Source organism: Salvelinus alpinus, chromosome 6 (assembly GCF_045679555.1).
Source record: "Salvelinus alpinus chromosome 6, SLU_Salpinus.1, whole genome shotgun sequence".
Taxonomy (NCBI): domain Eukaryota; kingdom Metazoa; phylum Chordata; class Actinopteri; order Salmoniformes; family Salmonidae; genus Salvelinus; species Salvelinus alpinus.
Window position 1 is genome coordinate 71,808,399 of NC_092091.1, and position 14,315 is coordinate 71,822,713.

General features: G+C 39.4%; 1 protein-coding gene across 4 annotated transcripts; it reads right to left on the bottom strand.

The window, feature by feature from the left end:
• Positions 1 to 8,138: 8,138 nt before the first annotated feature.
• On the bottom strand, positions 8,139 to 14,159 carry LOC139579268 (CD209 antigen-like protein C). 4 transcript variants are annotated; one of them, XM_071407773.1, is made up of 6 exons: positions 13,364 to 14,159; positions 13,134 to 13,235; positions 12,775 to 13,029; positions 12,513 to 12,679; positions 12,071 to 12,174; positions 8,139 to 8,518 (listed from the first exon to the last, which is right to left on the bottom strand). In XM_071407773.1, the coding sequence occupies exons 1-6, from the start codon at positions 13,503 to 13,505 to the stop codon at positions 8,362 to 8,364; spliced, it is 927 nt and encodes a 308-aa protein (XP_071263874.1). In that variant the 5' UTR covers positions 13,506 to 14,159; the 3' UTR covers positions 8,139 to 8,361. The 4 variants fall into 4 exon arrangements, with proteins under 4 accessions (XP_071263874.1, XP_071263876.1, XP_071263877.1 ...); XM_071407775.1 differs by having other exon boundaries at positions 12,513 to 12,655; positions 13,364 to 14,155; XM_071407774.1 differs by lacking the exon at positions 8,139 to 8,518 and adding an exon at positions 10,554 to 11,109.
• Positions 14,160 to 14,315: the final 156 nt, after the last annotated feature.

Here is a 14,315-nt window from a genome sequence, read left to right on the forward strand (position 1 = left end):
TATTACATTTCCATTTGAGTCATTTATCAGACTTACAATTAGAGCATTTATCTTAACATACAGTGCCTTCAGAAAGTATTCACACCCCTAGACTTTTTACACATTTTGTTGTGTTGCAGACTGAATTTAAAATGTGGTAAATATATTTTCTCTCTCACTCAACTACACAAAACACCCCATAACGACAAAGTTAAAACATATTTTTAGAAATGTTTGCAAATGTATTGAAAATGAAATATAATATAGAATTTACATAAGAATTCAAACCCCTAAGTCAATACTTTGTAGAAGCACCTTTGGCAGCGATTACAGCTGTGACTATTTCTGTTAAATCTCTAGGAGCTTTCTACACCTGGATTGTGCAACATTTTCCCATTATACTTTTCAAAATTCTTTAAGTTCTGTCAAATTGGTTGTTGATCATTGCTAGACAACCATTTTCAGGTCTTGCCATAGATTTTCAAGTAGATTTAAGTCAAAACTGTAACTTGGCCATTCAGGAACATTGACTGTCTTCTTGGTAAGCAACTCCAGTGTATATTTGTCCTTCTGTTTTAGGTTGTTGTCCTGCTTAAAGGCGAATTAATTAATCTCCCAGTGTCTGGTGGAAAGCAGATTGAAACAGGTTTTCCTCTAGGATTTTTCCTGTGTTGAGCTCCATTCAGTTTAGTTTTTTTCTTCTGAAAATCTCCCCAGTCTTTAACGATTACAAGCATACCTTGACATACTGTATGATAGTGAAACTCTTTATCAGTCAACCACAGTGGATTAGAAACACTGGCCACCACGTGACTCCCACCAGCCTTAGTTTGATAATATAATACATGATATGACTCCCACCAGCCTTAGATTGATAATATACTACTTGATATGACTCCCACCAGCCTTAGATTGATAATATAATACTTGATATGACTCCACCAGCCTTAGTGTGATAATATAATACATGATATGACTCCCACCAGTCTTAGTGTGATAATATAATAGATGATATGACTCCACCAGCCTTAGTTTGATAATATAATACATGATATGACTCCCACCAGCCTTAGTTTGATAATATAATACATGATATGACTCCACCAGTCTTAGTGTGATAATATAATACATGATATGACTCCCACCAGCCTTAGTTTGATAATATAATACATGATATGACTCCCACCAGCCTTAGTTTGATAATATACTACATGATATGACTCCCACCAGCCTTAGTTTGATAATATAATAATTGATATGACTCCCACCAGCCTTAGTTTGATAATATAATACATGATATTATAACGGCTGTCTAGCTCTTCCTCCTCCTCGGACGAGGAGAGGCGAGAAGGATCGGAGGACAAATGTGCAGCGTGGTAAGTTTCCATGATTTAATATACATGAAAACAAGACACTATACAAACTAACAAACAAACTAACCGTCACAGTCCCGTGTGGTACAAACACTGACACAGGAAACAAACACCCACAAAACACACCTGAAACCCAGGCTGCCTAAGTATGATTCTCAATCAGGGACAACGATTGACAGCTGCCTCTGATTGAGAATCATACCAGGCCGAACACAAAATCCCAACATAGAAAATCACACATAGACAACCCACCCAACTCACGCCCTAACCCTACTAAATAAAGATAAAACAAAGGAAATAAAGGTCAGAACGTGACAGCCATGCTCCTAACAACAAAACACTTTTTTCACCGCGACAGGTTTGATAAATTCACCTCTGAAGGTAAAATGTGTAGTTACATTCTGAAATCTTGCTCTGATTTAACTTGTTATGGCTGCAGGGGGCGTATTGAAAAACTGGAAAATATGTGCCCATTTTCAAACGGCCTCTTACTCAATTTTTGCTCGTACAATATGCATATTATTATTACTATTGGATAGAAAACAGTCTCTAGTTTCTAAAACCGTTTGAATTATTTCTCTAAGTGGAACAGAACTCTTTTTACAGCCCATTTCCTATCCGGAAGTGAGATTTCCAAAATCGATGTCTCTCTTCAAGAGCTTGTCTATAAAAGGGCATGTCACTTAAGACTGTAGAAACACGTCATACGCCTTCCCCTGGGTGTCATGCGGAAGTGAGAGCAGAAATGACTTGATTATCTCGTCCTGGGATTGAACACAACCTCTTGGAGTGAGAGTTGCGCACTTTATTTTTTTTTCTGGGCGCGAAGTAGGACCTGGACTCGGCTCCTGGAAAACCCTCGTTATAGGTGAATATGATCTCCGGCTTCGATTTTATTTGATACATGTCACAATATCATCCTAAAGTATGTTTTTTCAATATAGTTTAATTATATTATTGAAATTTATTCTGGACTTTAGACGTGATGCGACGCAAGAATTTTGTCAAGACGGAGAGGTTAGCACCGCACGGCCAGTGTGCTTGCTAATTCAAGAGGGAAATCGTTCGTTCTGGATCCAAATAAAGACGGTTCTGAACAAAGGACCCCTTGGAGAACATTCTGATGGAAGATCAACAAAGATAAGGACCCAATTTGGGATGCTTTTTCATATATCTGTCGAACTGTGCTATCGCTCCCGTTTGACTAGAATCAATGCTGCTGTGTGCTAGCTATTGTAGTAAGCTAATATAACGATATATTGTGTTTTCGCTGTAAAACACTTCAAAAATCGGAAATATTGGCTCTATTCACAAGATCTTTGTCTTTCATTAGCTATCCACCATATATTTTTCTGAAATGTTTTATGATGTGTAATTAGTAGTTGACGTTGGTGTCTGTATTTTCTCTGGCTACTCCCGTGCGATTTCTGACTGTAGCTATGATGGTAGCAGTAATGTAAAACTGATTTATAGCTAAAATATGCACATTTTTTGAACAAAACATAGATTTATTGTGTAACATGTTATAGGACTGTCATCTGAGGTAGTTTTTTCTAGGTTATTTAGGTTGGTTCTAGGTTAGTTAGGTTGGCTTGTGCATCCTACTTGCATCCTACTTGTGCTGTGAAAAATGTCTGTCCTCTTTTTTATTTGGTGGTGAGCTAACATAAATATATGTGGTGTTTTCTCTGTAAAACATTTAAAAAATCGGACATGTTGGCTGGATTGACAAGATGTTTATCTTTCAAATGCTGTATTGGACTTGTTAATGTGTGAAAGTTAAATATTTTAAAAAAATAGATTTTGAATTTCGCGCCCTGCACTTGAGCTGGATGTTGTCATAGGTGTACCGGCGTCGGGCTGCAGCCATAACAGGTTCATCCAAAGGGTCCCAGAGATAACATGAAGTGTCGTTTTGTTCATATCCTGAAACGGTCCATATAGCACGCACGATCAATTTTGTATTTCCACTCGTTCAATTCGCAAAGAAAGGAATAGGGGAAAATCTAACCCTAAACGTTGTTTCAACCAGTCAAATCACGTTTTTATGTATTCCTCAGAGATCCTAGAACGTAACCAGACTTCACTATATCATTCGGGGTGTAGTATATCCTATAGGACACCATATTTGGTCAGAGAGCGACGCCTTCATGGCACGCCGATGACGCGGGCAGTCTTCACTTGAACGACTCTAACTTTGTCAAATATGCACCAATCGGGGTCAAACAAAGCTAGCTAGATAGCCAATGAGCTGGGCTTTACGGGATTATCTGGAAACCCTGTTATCTGTGGTCAAATGTAGCTGCCAACCTTGTGCAACAGCATGCCTTTTCCTTTTTGGACAAAAATGAGTTTTGAAGTTATGAAAACTGTCTGTTTTGCAAATGTTGAACTTATATTATGGCTTCTAATACTGGAAAAGCTAAATCAAAGTCCAAGTATACAGATATGACGATATTCTTGCAAAAAAATGTCTCCTTCACGATTTGCCCAAATGTGCCTGGGTGACTTCACGCTAAATGTCATGTAGTTCGCTCATACTTCAAGTTATCCGTCTGAAACTTTGCACATACACTGCTGCCATCTTGTGGACACCATCGGAATTACCAGAGGGATGGCTAGAACGGGGACCTTTCTCTTGCATTTCAAAGATGGTGGTAGAAAAAACTGTTTTTTTGTGTTTTTATTTGTTTTTTTCTTCTACCAGATCTATTGTGTTATATTCTCCTACATTCAATTCACATTTCCACAAACTTCAAAGTGTTTCCTTTCAAATTGTACCAAGAATATGCATATCCTTGCTTCAAGGCCAGAGCAACAGGCAGTTAGATTTGGTGTCATTTTAGGCAAAAATTTAAAAAATTGGGCTATCCCTAAGAAGAATTCTAGCAAAGAAACCCTTTTGGATCACACTATCTGCCACATTGAAGAACTCTGGGTTAAGTGAATTATCACTTCTACCACTAATCAGCAATCATAGGATTCATTCATGCTCCTTAGATGCCAGGTTAAGGTTACACACCAATTTTCTGTCATGGTCTGTTGACCCCCTGAAGTAGCCTTGGCCACCCCCTGGCCACCCCATGTATAAAACACTGTACAGTAATGATGACACCTGCATAGTTACATCTGGGAAACTGAAAGACATTTATCTTTGTCAAGTTGTTTGTGTTGTGGTTGAAGTTTACACCAAATTCAGTCTGATGATGACTGTGTCACACCTTCAACAGGGCCTCAAACTTTAGTGTGGGATCTGAGGGGGAAAATAACAGAAAAATATACTTGTTAGTGGGAAACAGCTAGCCTGAGTCACATATATTTTGTGCTGTCATTGTTTGGCGTGACAACAATATATGAATTATCAAGACAGTACAAACAGATCTGGGACTCAGGGTAGGAAATCGCTAAACAGCAGTCAGAGGTTATGAGTGAAGTCCCCCTGATGACTGACTGATGACTGGTATCATTCCATATTTAACTAATGTGATATATTATATCAAATATTTTCATGGACAATGTTCTATTTTATTCTATTGAAATTATCATACTTGATTCTGCCACAACATTTTTTAATTAAACCTGTTACTCAGAAATAGCTAGAACTCATCCAGTGACGTCACTACCAGTCACACAACCTGAGAGACGGTGACCATGACAACTGGTAACTGACCACAAGGTGTAGTGGTTGACTCTGAGTTGAGGGTCAGAAAGACAGAACGGGGGAGAGTTAACTCTTTCTCAGCAGCTTCACTTTTAGTGTAAAATGGGCCTGTGGTGAACCAAGGTAGAGCTGTGTACATTCTCATGCGTGATTGTGAGTGAGCGTGCGCGTGTGTGTGTGTGTGTGCGTGTGTGTTTGTGTGTGTGCATGTGCTGTAGAAGAGGCTGGTGGGAGAAGCTATAGGAGACGGGCTCATTGCAATGGCTGGAATGGAATTTGTGGAACGGTATCAAACACATTAAACATATGTTAACCACGTTTGACTCAGTTCCATGAATTCCATTCAAACCATTACAATGAGCCCATCCTCCTATTGCTCCTCCCACCAGCCGCCACTGATGTTCAGACATGAAGGTCTGCATGACTTTGTGCACGTATGTGGTGCTTCAGTGTGGGAACATGGTTTGTAGTCATGTCTGTGTCACGCCCTGACCTTAGAGATCCTTTTTATGTCTCTATTTTGTTTTGGTCAGGGTGTGATTTGGGTGGGCATTCTATGTTCTGTATTCTAGGTTTTGTATTTCTTTGTTTCTGGCCGAGTGTGGTTCCCAATCAGAGGCAGCTGTCTATCGTTGTCTCTGATTGGGGATCATACTTAGGCTGCCATTTTCCCTCTTTCTGTGTGGGATCTTGTTCTTTGTTTGTGTGCAGGGAGTTTGCACATCGAAGCTGGTCGGTCGTTGTATTCTTTATTGTTTTGTCCTGTTTTAGTTTCACTTCGTGATTAAATGATGTGGAACTCTAAGAACGCTGCGCCTTGGTCTCTTCCTTCCGACGACATCCGTTACAGTCTGCTTGTAAAGTCAGATCTCTGACCAGGTTTAAGTAGATTTTATCAGACGGTCTGCAAACACAAGTCCTGAAGCTGAACAACACAAAACTACCTCTGTTGCAGTGGTGACCCGTCATTTATAATTGGCCTATTTTTTGCATGTTATTTTGGCATTCATTCGTGTTGCATATTGTAATTGTTTGTAAGCTTGTGTAGTCTAAAATGAATCTATGATTGTATGCTATCCATTTGTTTTTTTGTATGCTGTTCTTTGTATACCATTTTAATATTTGATAATTAACCAATGATATTAGGCCACACTTGGCCATGATTACAGACACCTGTGTCTTTTGACACTATATAAACGAGTCATACCGCAGTGTTTGATCATACCCTGATGAAGACAGCTTGGCTGTCGAAACGTTGGACATTACATTTTTGCATCTGAGCTCCTAGAGTGTGCGGCTCTCCTTTATTAATAACATACACTGCTCCACAGAAATCACATACTGATATGACACAGTCTATGTGAGGTTTAGTGTAACATAATGTTGAGCTGCTCACAGTAGACAGACAGGCCTATGATCCCAGCCAGTAGAACACACAGCAGCCCCAGACACACTGCAGCAACTAGGAAGGGTCTCTTCCCTGAGCTCTGTGGACACATACAAGATACTGTTATGTTTTGTGTGTGTGTGTGTGTGTGTTACCTGAGTGCTGGTCTCCTGGTCCATTAATAGGAGCAGTGTCTGCTGTCTCTTCTCTCTTGGTGCTGGTCTCACCGTCTCTCTGGTTTTCTGCACTGACGTAGATATCCACAATCCTCTCCTCCGTCTCACCTCTGTTAAACTTGACCTTCTTGTTCATATCTGGTTCAGAATAGATGACCTTTGACATCTTTAACAATACCTGGGTCTTTCTTTCTATGTAGCTCAACTATACATTAAGTCTCCGCTTCTAGAATGAATGTGGTCTTCCAACATGGCCGCCAGGAGGCGTCGTACGTCAACTGCAAGTCCTCTATACGTTAAGTCTCTGCTTCTACTGATATCTCTGTCTCTGAGTCATCTGTGTGTCTCTGTCTGTGTGACATCTGTAGGTATTAACTCTAGGGAAGTATCAGCAAAATGACACGGGTAGTTGTGGCTATGCTAATACAAAAAATAGAACAAGTTGGCATACTTGTGTGCATATTTGTGAGTGTGAGAGATTGTTAGAGTGGTTATTGTTAAACCATTTTCTGCAGCACAATATAAATCATTCCATGTCTCTACATGGTCATCTTGTCCAGAGTATATCTCAACACAGTCCTCCTGTCCAGGGAATGGGACTTGCTATTTGTGATGATGGACAGGACACTGTCATACCAGGAATATATAGATCATAGAGGGGAAGTGGACAACAAAGGCTAGTTGTTAACATATATTAAATATCATATGTAACAGCCCCAAGATAATTCAGGGAGTTTCCAGAACTCCTCCTTCCTTTCACCTTTCTGCTGATCTGGACCCTCTGTTTACTCCCAAATATACATCAACATGTTCAGGAGGTCCAGGACTACAACCATGGGTCATTGTAATGTCCAGACAATAAATGTGACACTACAAACTGGTCCAAGTGGATATTGAGGGTGGGTTGTCTTAACCAGTGAGGATGAGATGACAACAGAAACCATCGTGGCTCACCTCTACATTTACCCTTTAGTCATTTAGCAGATGCTCTTATCCAGAAAGACTTACAGGAGCAATTAGGGTTAAGTGCCTTGCTCAAGGGCACATCAACAGATTTTTCAAATAGTCGTTTCAGGAATTCAAACCAACAACCTTTCGGTTCCTGGCCCAACGATCTTAACCGCTAGGCTACCTGCTGCCCTCTCTCTTAATGAACCTGATTGGTTGAAGAGTTTTTGAGTGACAGCTGGTTGAACCACTGAAAATATCCATTACACTTCCCTCTTTTGGGACCCATAAAGGAGAACAGCAGTCAAGTATGAGCATTTGATATTGTGCTTATATGTAAATTGACAACAACGACTGACTGTTAAATATTATTTAGAGAATATCCTTTGATATCTCTACTACACTAATTGATTGGTGGTACAGTCAACTCCTATACAGTGTATGTAATGGTGGTTTGGTACTGTTGAGAATGAATGTTATCACCAGGCCTAAATTGGAACATGTAAATATCTGTAGAATATATTTGAATTAGAAATGATGTGTATAGAAAATACAAATGTACTGACTTCATGTTGAACCTGATGACGTATTAAACACAGGAAGTTACAAACAGGAAATAAGTAGGCCTTTTATTAATATAATACTACAAACAAACACAACAAAAGATGCGTTTGCATGCATGTGTGCATGCTGTGTGTGTGGATGTGTGTGTGAGGTTGTGTATGTGGGTTTAAGACAGAGAGAGAATGTCTGTGAGAGAGAGAGAGAGAGAATGAAGGAGGAAGTTGTGTGCACTGTGTGCTGCTGTATGTGTTACAGTATGTTGTCATGGTGATGTTAAACCACTTTCTCACAAACCCAGTAGATTTCCCTGTCACATGACAAGTCATTCCATGCCTCCAGAGGACGCTGATCTTTACGTATCTCAACACAGTCCTCCTCACCATAGTCTAGTCTGCCAGCACCATTATCAGGCTGTGGTTGATGCCAGTACCTACAGGGTTAACAACAGTCAGATATCATGGTTAATAACAGTACAAACAGATTTTAAAAACAGTCAGATATCATGGTTAATACCAGCATCTACATCCTTCTCCTTACTCTGTGGTCAGTGTTATTAGAGCAGTAGTGTATTACCTTGGGGTGGTCAGTGGGGTGCCATCCACCCATCTCCAGGTCCCCTCAGTAACAGAGTCAGTCAGACCAATCCAGACTCCCTTGTTGAGGTTGAAGAGAAACTCCTGTTGACATAGAAAAAAAAATATATACGTATATGTTTGATCATATTTACCGCCTGCACACCCATATCCTCTCTCTCTCTCTCTCTCTCTCTCTCTCTCTCTCTCTCTCTCTCTCTCTCTCTCTCTCTCTCTCTCTCTCTCTCTCTCTCTCTCTCTCTCTCTCTCTCTCTCTCTCTCTCTCTCGATATATATATATATATAGATAGATATATATATATATATATATATAATCTCTCACTATCTATCTCTCTCTCTCGCTCTCTCGCTCTCTGTCTCTCACCTGTTCTTTATCACTGTTTATGATCACCAGGTCTGCTCCTCTCTCCAGACAGTCCTCTCTGCTCTTTTTCCAGGTTTTAGTCTCAGTAGACAGGAAGTACCAACTGGATTCAAACTTCTGCCAGCCTTCAGGACAGGTTTGTTAAACAAGATGAAAACGTGAATTTCCTTCAATTTACCACACAAGTGGTAAAGTGATACTAAAGTTAAAAATTCAGACACACAATAAAGCGTAACATGTAACTTGACAACAAAGACTGATGGTCAAAGATTTTTAAGTAACATCCTTTGATACCCTTTGATATCTCTACTATACTCATTGATTAGTGATACAGTCAACTCCTATACAGTGTATGTAATGGTGGTTTGGTACTATTGAGAATGTTATCACCAGGCCTAAATTGGAGCATGTAGATATCTCTAGTAAGTAAGAAGAATGTATTTGAATTGGAATTAATGAAATGAAATGCACGCAGAGTGTGCACAAAGTCAAATGTAACCGACTTGCTCAAATCGGTCTTTTGTAGCAAAATGTTAAATTGTGTTTTTTTAACATTGGATAAAAGTAGAGACTTGGAGCTACAAAATGGTATATCATACACTACACTGCATTTGAGGAACAATAGAAAAGTAATTCTGCTTTGAAAGTTGATAAACTTGTAAACTCACTTTTGAGAACATGTATATTTTGGTAGTACAACTGGAGAGCCCTTCTACTCAAACCTTGGCCCTCTTGTTATCTAGGTAAGCAGGTCTGCAACCTTTGTCCTCTCGTAATTGAGAGCAACATGGTCTGTTGAGAAATTCTCAAAGTGGGGGTTTTATTCGGGAGAGCAGAAAAAGGCTGTCTCATGACGCCAGGTCCGAACTGGGCTCATGGACGGTCCTCTGATTTAGTTAAACTCAAAGGGGAATTGGAGTTTCCTTCATTAAACAGTCCAAAATCACATTACACAATTTTACAAACAGTATCATCTTCACTCATTCATCTTATACAACAATTAGATGTAAACCTAATTTCTGAGGCTATTATATAAACAGCGTTATTATATAAACAGCGTTCACTACATGATAGATGTTTTAAAAAGCTGCGTTAGTTAGGATTACCTAGACATACTGACCAGCTCGAATCGTGCTATATGGCAGACCAATCCAAACTCATGTCCAGCCTATACTTTATCTTCGCCAATCATGGCTAGCGGGAAGGTTGCTGGCTTTTTCTGTGGCTAAACCAACAAGGCTCGTAATTTAACAATTGTATTCATATTTACAGGTGGCATACAAGTTTGTTATTCAGGCACATGAAAGGTCACATGTTGGAGAAGGCATTTCTGTCCACAGAAAACTAATTTAGATGTTCTTTTTAATTGTACGTTGAAACGGCTCTCCTGTGAAGTAGTGACCCGCGACATATGCCTAGTTTCCGGAAACTGGTCACAAATGTACTAACTTCATGTTGACTCTGATGACGTGTGAAACATAACTACTGGTACACAGGAAGCAACAAACAGGAAATAAGTAGAACTTTTATTAATATGATAATACAAACAAATACAACAATAGGTGCGTTTGCGTGCATGTGTTTAAAAATGCTTTTTGCCATATTTTACCAGCCAAATTGACTAAGAACACTTTCTCATTTACAGCAACAACCTGGGGAATAGTTACAGGGGAGAGGAGGGGGATGAATGAGCCAATTGTAAACTGGGGATAATTAGGTGAGACGATGTGTGTGTGTGTGTGTGTGTGTGTGTGTGTGTGTGTGTGTGTGTGTGGTGGGGGAGGGGGGGGTTGAGATGGAGAGAGAGTGTGAAAGAGAGAGAGAGAGACAGAAAGAGAGAGAATGAAAGAGGAAGGTGTGTGTACTGCGGGCTGCTGTATATGTTACAGTATGTTGTCATGGTGATGCTAAAGCACTTTCTCACAAATCCAGTTGAGTTTTCTGTCACATGACATGTCATTCCATGACTCCAGAGGACTCTGTTGTTTATGTATCTGAACACAGTCCTCCTCACCATATTCTGGTTTGCCATCACCATTATCAGGCTGATGTGGAGACCAGTACCTACAGTGTTAAAAACAGTCAGATATCATGGTTAATACCAGTACCTACAGGGTTAAAAACAGTCAGATATCATGGTTAATACCAGTACCTACAGGGTTAAAAACAGTCAGATATCCTGGTTAATACCAGTACCTACAGTGTTAAAAACAGTCAGATATCATGGTTAATACCAGCACCTACAGGGTTAACAACAGTCAGATATCATGGTTAATACCAGTACCTACAGGGTTAATAACAGTCAGATATCATGGTTAATACCAGTACCTACAGGGTTAAAAACAGTCAGATATCATGGTTAATACCAGTACCTACAGGGTTAAAAACAGTCAGATATCATGGTTAATACCAGTACCTACAGGGTTAAAACAGTCAGATATCATGGTTAATACCAGTACCTACAGGGTTAAAAACAGTCAGATATCATGGTTAATACCAGTACCTACAGGGTTAACAACAGTCAGACATCATGGTTGAATACCAGCACCTACAGGGTTAACAACAGTCAGATATCATGGTTAATACCAGTACCTACAGGGTTAATAACAGTCAGATATCATGGTTAATACCAGTACCTACAGGGTTAACAACAGTCAGATATCATGGTTAATACCAGTACCTACAGGGTTAAAAACAGTCAGATATCATGGTTAATACCAGCACCTACAGGGTTAACAACAGTCAGATATCACAGTTAGAACATCACAATCCTAAATAATATACAGAAATGTTTCACCTTAAATTCAACTTTGTTGACTGCTGCCATCAATGACAATAACCTGTATAGATAAAGGTTGAATGAACTGAACATTGGAGCCTTATTGTCAGAGTAGTTATCATCTATTACTCTGTGGTCAGTGTTGGTCCACTAGTTGAGTATGGAGGACCTAGAGTATGAACAACACAGATAATCAGTCCTTCTCCTTACTCTGTGGTCAGTGTTATTAGAGCAGTAGTATATTACCTTGGGGTGGTCAGTGGTGTGCCGTCCACCCATATCAAGTTCCCCTCAGTAACAGAGTCAGTCAGACCAATCCAGACTCCCTTGTTGAGGTTGAAGAGAAACTCCTGTTGTTGAAAAAGATAAATATATATATACGTATATGTTTGATCATATTTACCGCCTGCACACCCATACCCTCTCTTTAACATCACCATGACAACATACTGTAACACATACAACAGCATACAGTTCTCTCTTTCTCTCTCTCTCTCTCTCTCTCTCTCTCTCTCTCTCTCTCTCTCTCTCTCTAGATAGATAGATAGATAGATAGATAGATAGATAGATAGATAGATAGATAGATAGATAGATAGATAGATAGATAGATAGATAGATATTTATATATATATAATCTCTATCTATCTCTCTCTCTCTCGCGCTCTCTCGCTCTCTCTCTCTCTCTCACCTGTTCCTTATTACTGTTTATGATCACCAGGTCTGCTCCTCTCTCCAGACAGTCCTTTCTGCTCTCGTTCCAGGTTTTAGTCTCAGTAGACAGGAAGTACCAACTGGATTCAAACTTCTGCCAGCCTTCAGGACAGGTTTGTTCTACAAGATGAAGACGTGAATTTCCTTCAATTTACCACACAAGATACTAAAGTTAAAAATTCAGACACACAATAAAGCGTGTGGGATTAAAGAAAATGTACTATTGTATGTTTACTCACTGAGATTGGTAAACCTCCCATTAAGAAAATCTCTCTCAGTCTGTAGCTGGTCTCTCTCTTCAGTCAGGTTGTTGTAACTAGTCTGAAGCTGGTCTCTCTCTTTAGTCAGGTTGTTGTATCTGGTGTGTAGCTGGTCTCTCTCTTTAGTCAGGTTGTTGTATCTGGTCTGTAGCTGGTCTCTCTCTTCAGTCAGAAGGCTGTTTACGTCCTGTAGCTCTTCTCTCTCTGTTGAGTCGTGATGACCAATGACTCGATCTGTAAAAGGGAAAAGTTAATCAAACATGTAACTACCACACCTTTAATGAGTAAGTATGATTAAGTAGGCTCCTTAAGTCTCACTGACAACATACTAAACTTACAGTAGACAGACAGGCCTATGATCCCAGCCAGTAGGAGAACACACAGCAGCCCCAGACACACTGCAGCAACTCCAGAGGGTCTCTTCCACCACTGAACATGTACTGAATAACAAATGATTAAAGATCTTTGGTCATGTTTCATCCAGGATTGAGACAAATAAAGCTAGAGTTCTACAAGGTCATCACACCTGTAAATGTTTTTGTGTGTGTGTGTGTTCGTGCAATCTTACCAGAAGCAACAACTCCATCTCTTGGCCTGGGCTTGAATACTCTTATATTGGCATATAATTGGCCATCAATGTCTGTGTTCTTCATTGCATCAGGCTCCTCGTCTTCAAATCCATCTGTGTTTTCATAGTCTCCCTCTGACATCTTAACACACTTGTGGTCCAATACAGTAACTTCTACTTATCTCAGCTCTAATGTACGTCTGTATCTAGGTGTTCTCTCTGGACTGTCCTGGGTCTGTATGACTTATTATAGTGATACATGTTTTTAAATAGTCAACCACAGTGAAGAGGAAACTGTCAAATCAACACAACCCTGGTCACCACGTGACTTAGTGTCTAATCTAAACATGTATGTTTCCCACAGGGCTCATCAGTATTAAACATGTGATTGAACTGAAGTGATAATATAATACATTATATGACTCCACCAGTCTTAGTGTGATAATATAATACATGATATGACTCTCACCAGTCTTAGTTTGATAATATAATACATGATATGACTCCCACCAGCCTTAGTTTGATTATATAATACATGATATGACTCCCACCAGCCTTAGTTTGATAATATAATACATGATATGATTCCCACCAGTCTTAGTTTGATAATATAATACATGATATGACTCCCACCAGCCTTAGTTTGATAATATAATACATGATATGACTCCCACCAGCCTTAGTTTGATCATATAATACATGATATGACTCCCACCAGCCTTAGTGTGATAATATAATACATGATATGACTCCCACCAGTCTTAGTTTGATAATATAATACATGATATGACTCCCACCAGTCTTAATTGATAATATAATACATGATATGACTCCCACCAGTCTTAGTTTGATAATATAATACATGATATGACTCCCACCAGTCTTAGTTTGATAATATAATACATGATATGACTCCCACCAGCCTTAGTTTGATAATATAATACATGATATG

Excerpts from the sequence above, each read along its gene's own strand:
- LOC139579268 (XM_071407773.1), bottom strand. The coding sequence starts at position 13,505 with ATGTCAGAGGGAGACTATGAAAACACAGATGGATTTGAAGACGAGGAG. Across the intron at positions 12,175-12,512 it reads TAAACAGTAATAAGGAACAG|GAGTTTCTCTTCAACCTCAA; the intron begins GTGAGAGAGAGA and ends TTTCAACAACAG. Across the intron at positions 8,519-12,070 it reads ACACCACTGACCACCCCAAG|GTACTGGCATCAACCACAGC; the intron begins GTAATATACTAC and ends TTAACCCTGTAG.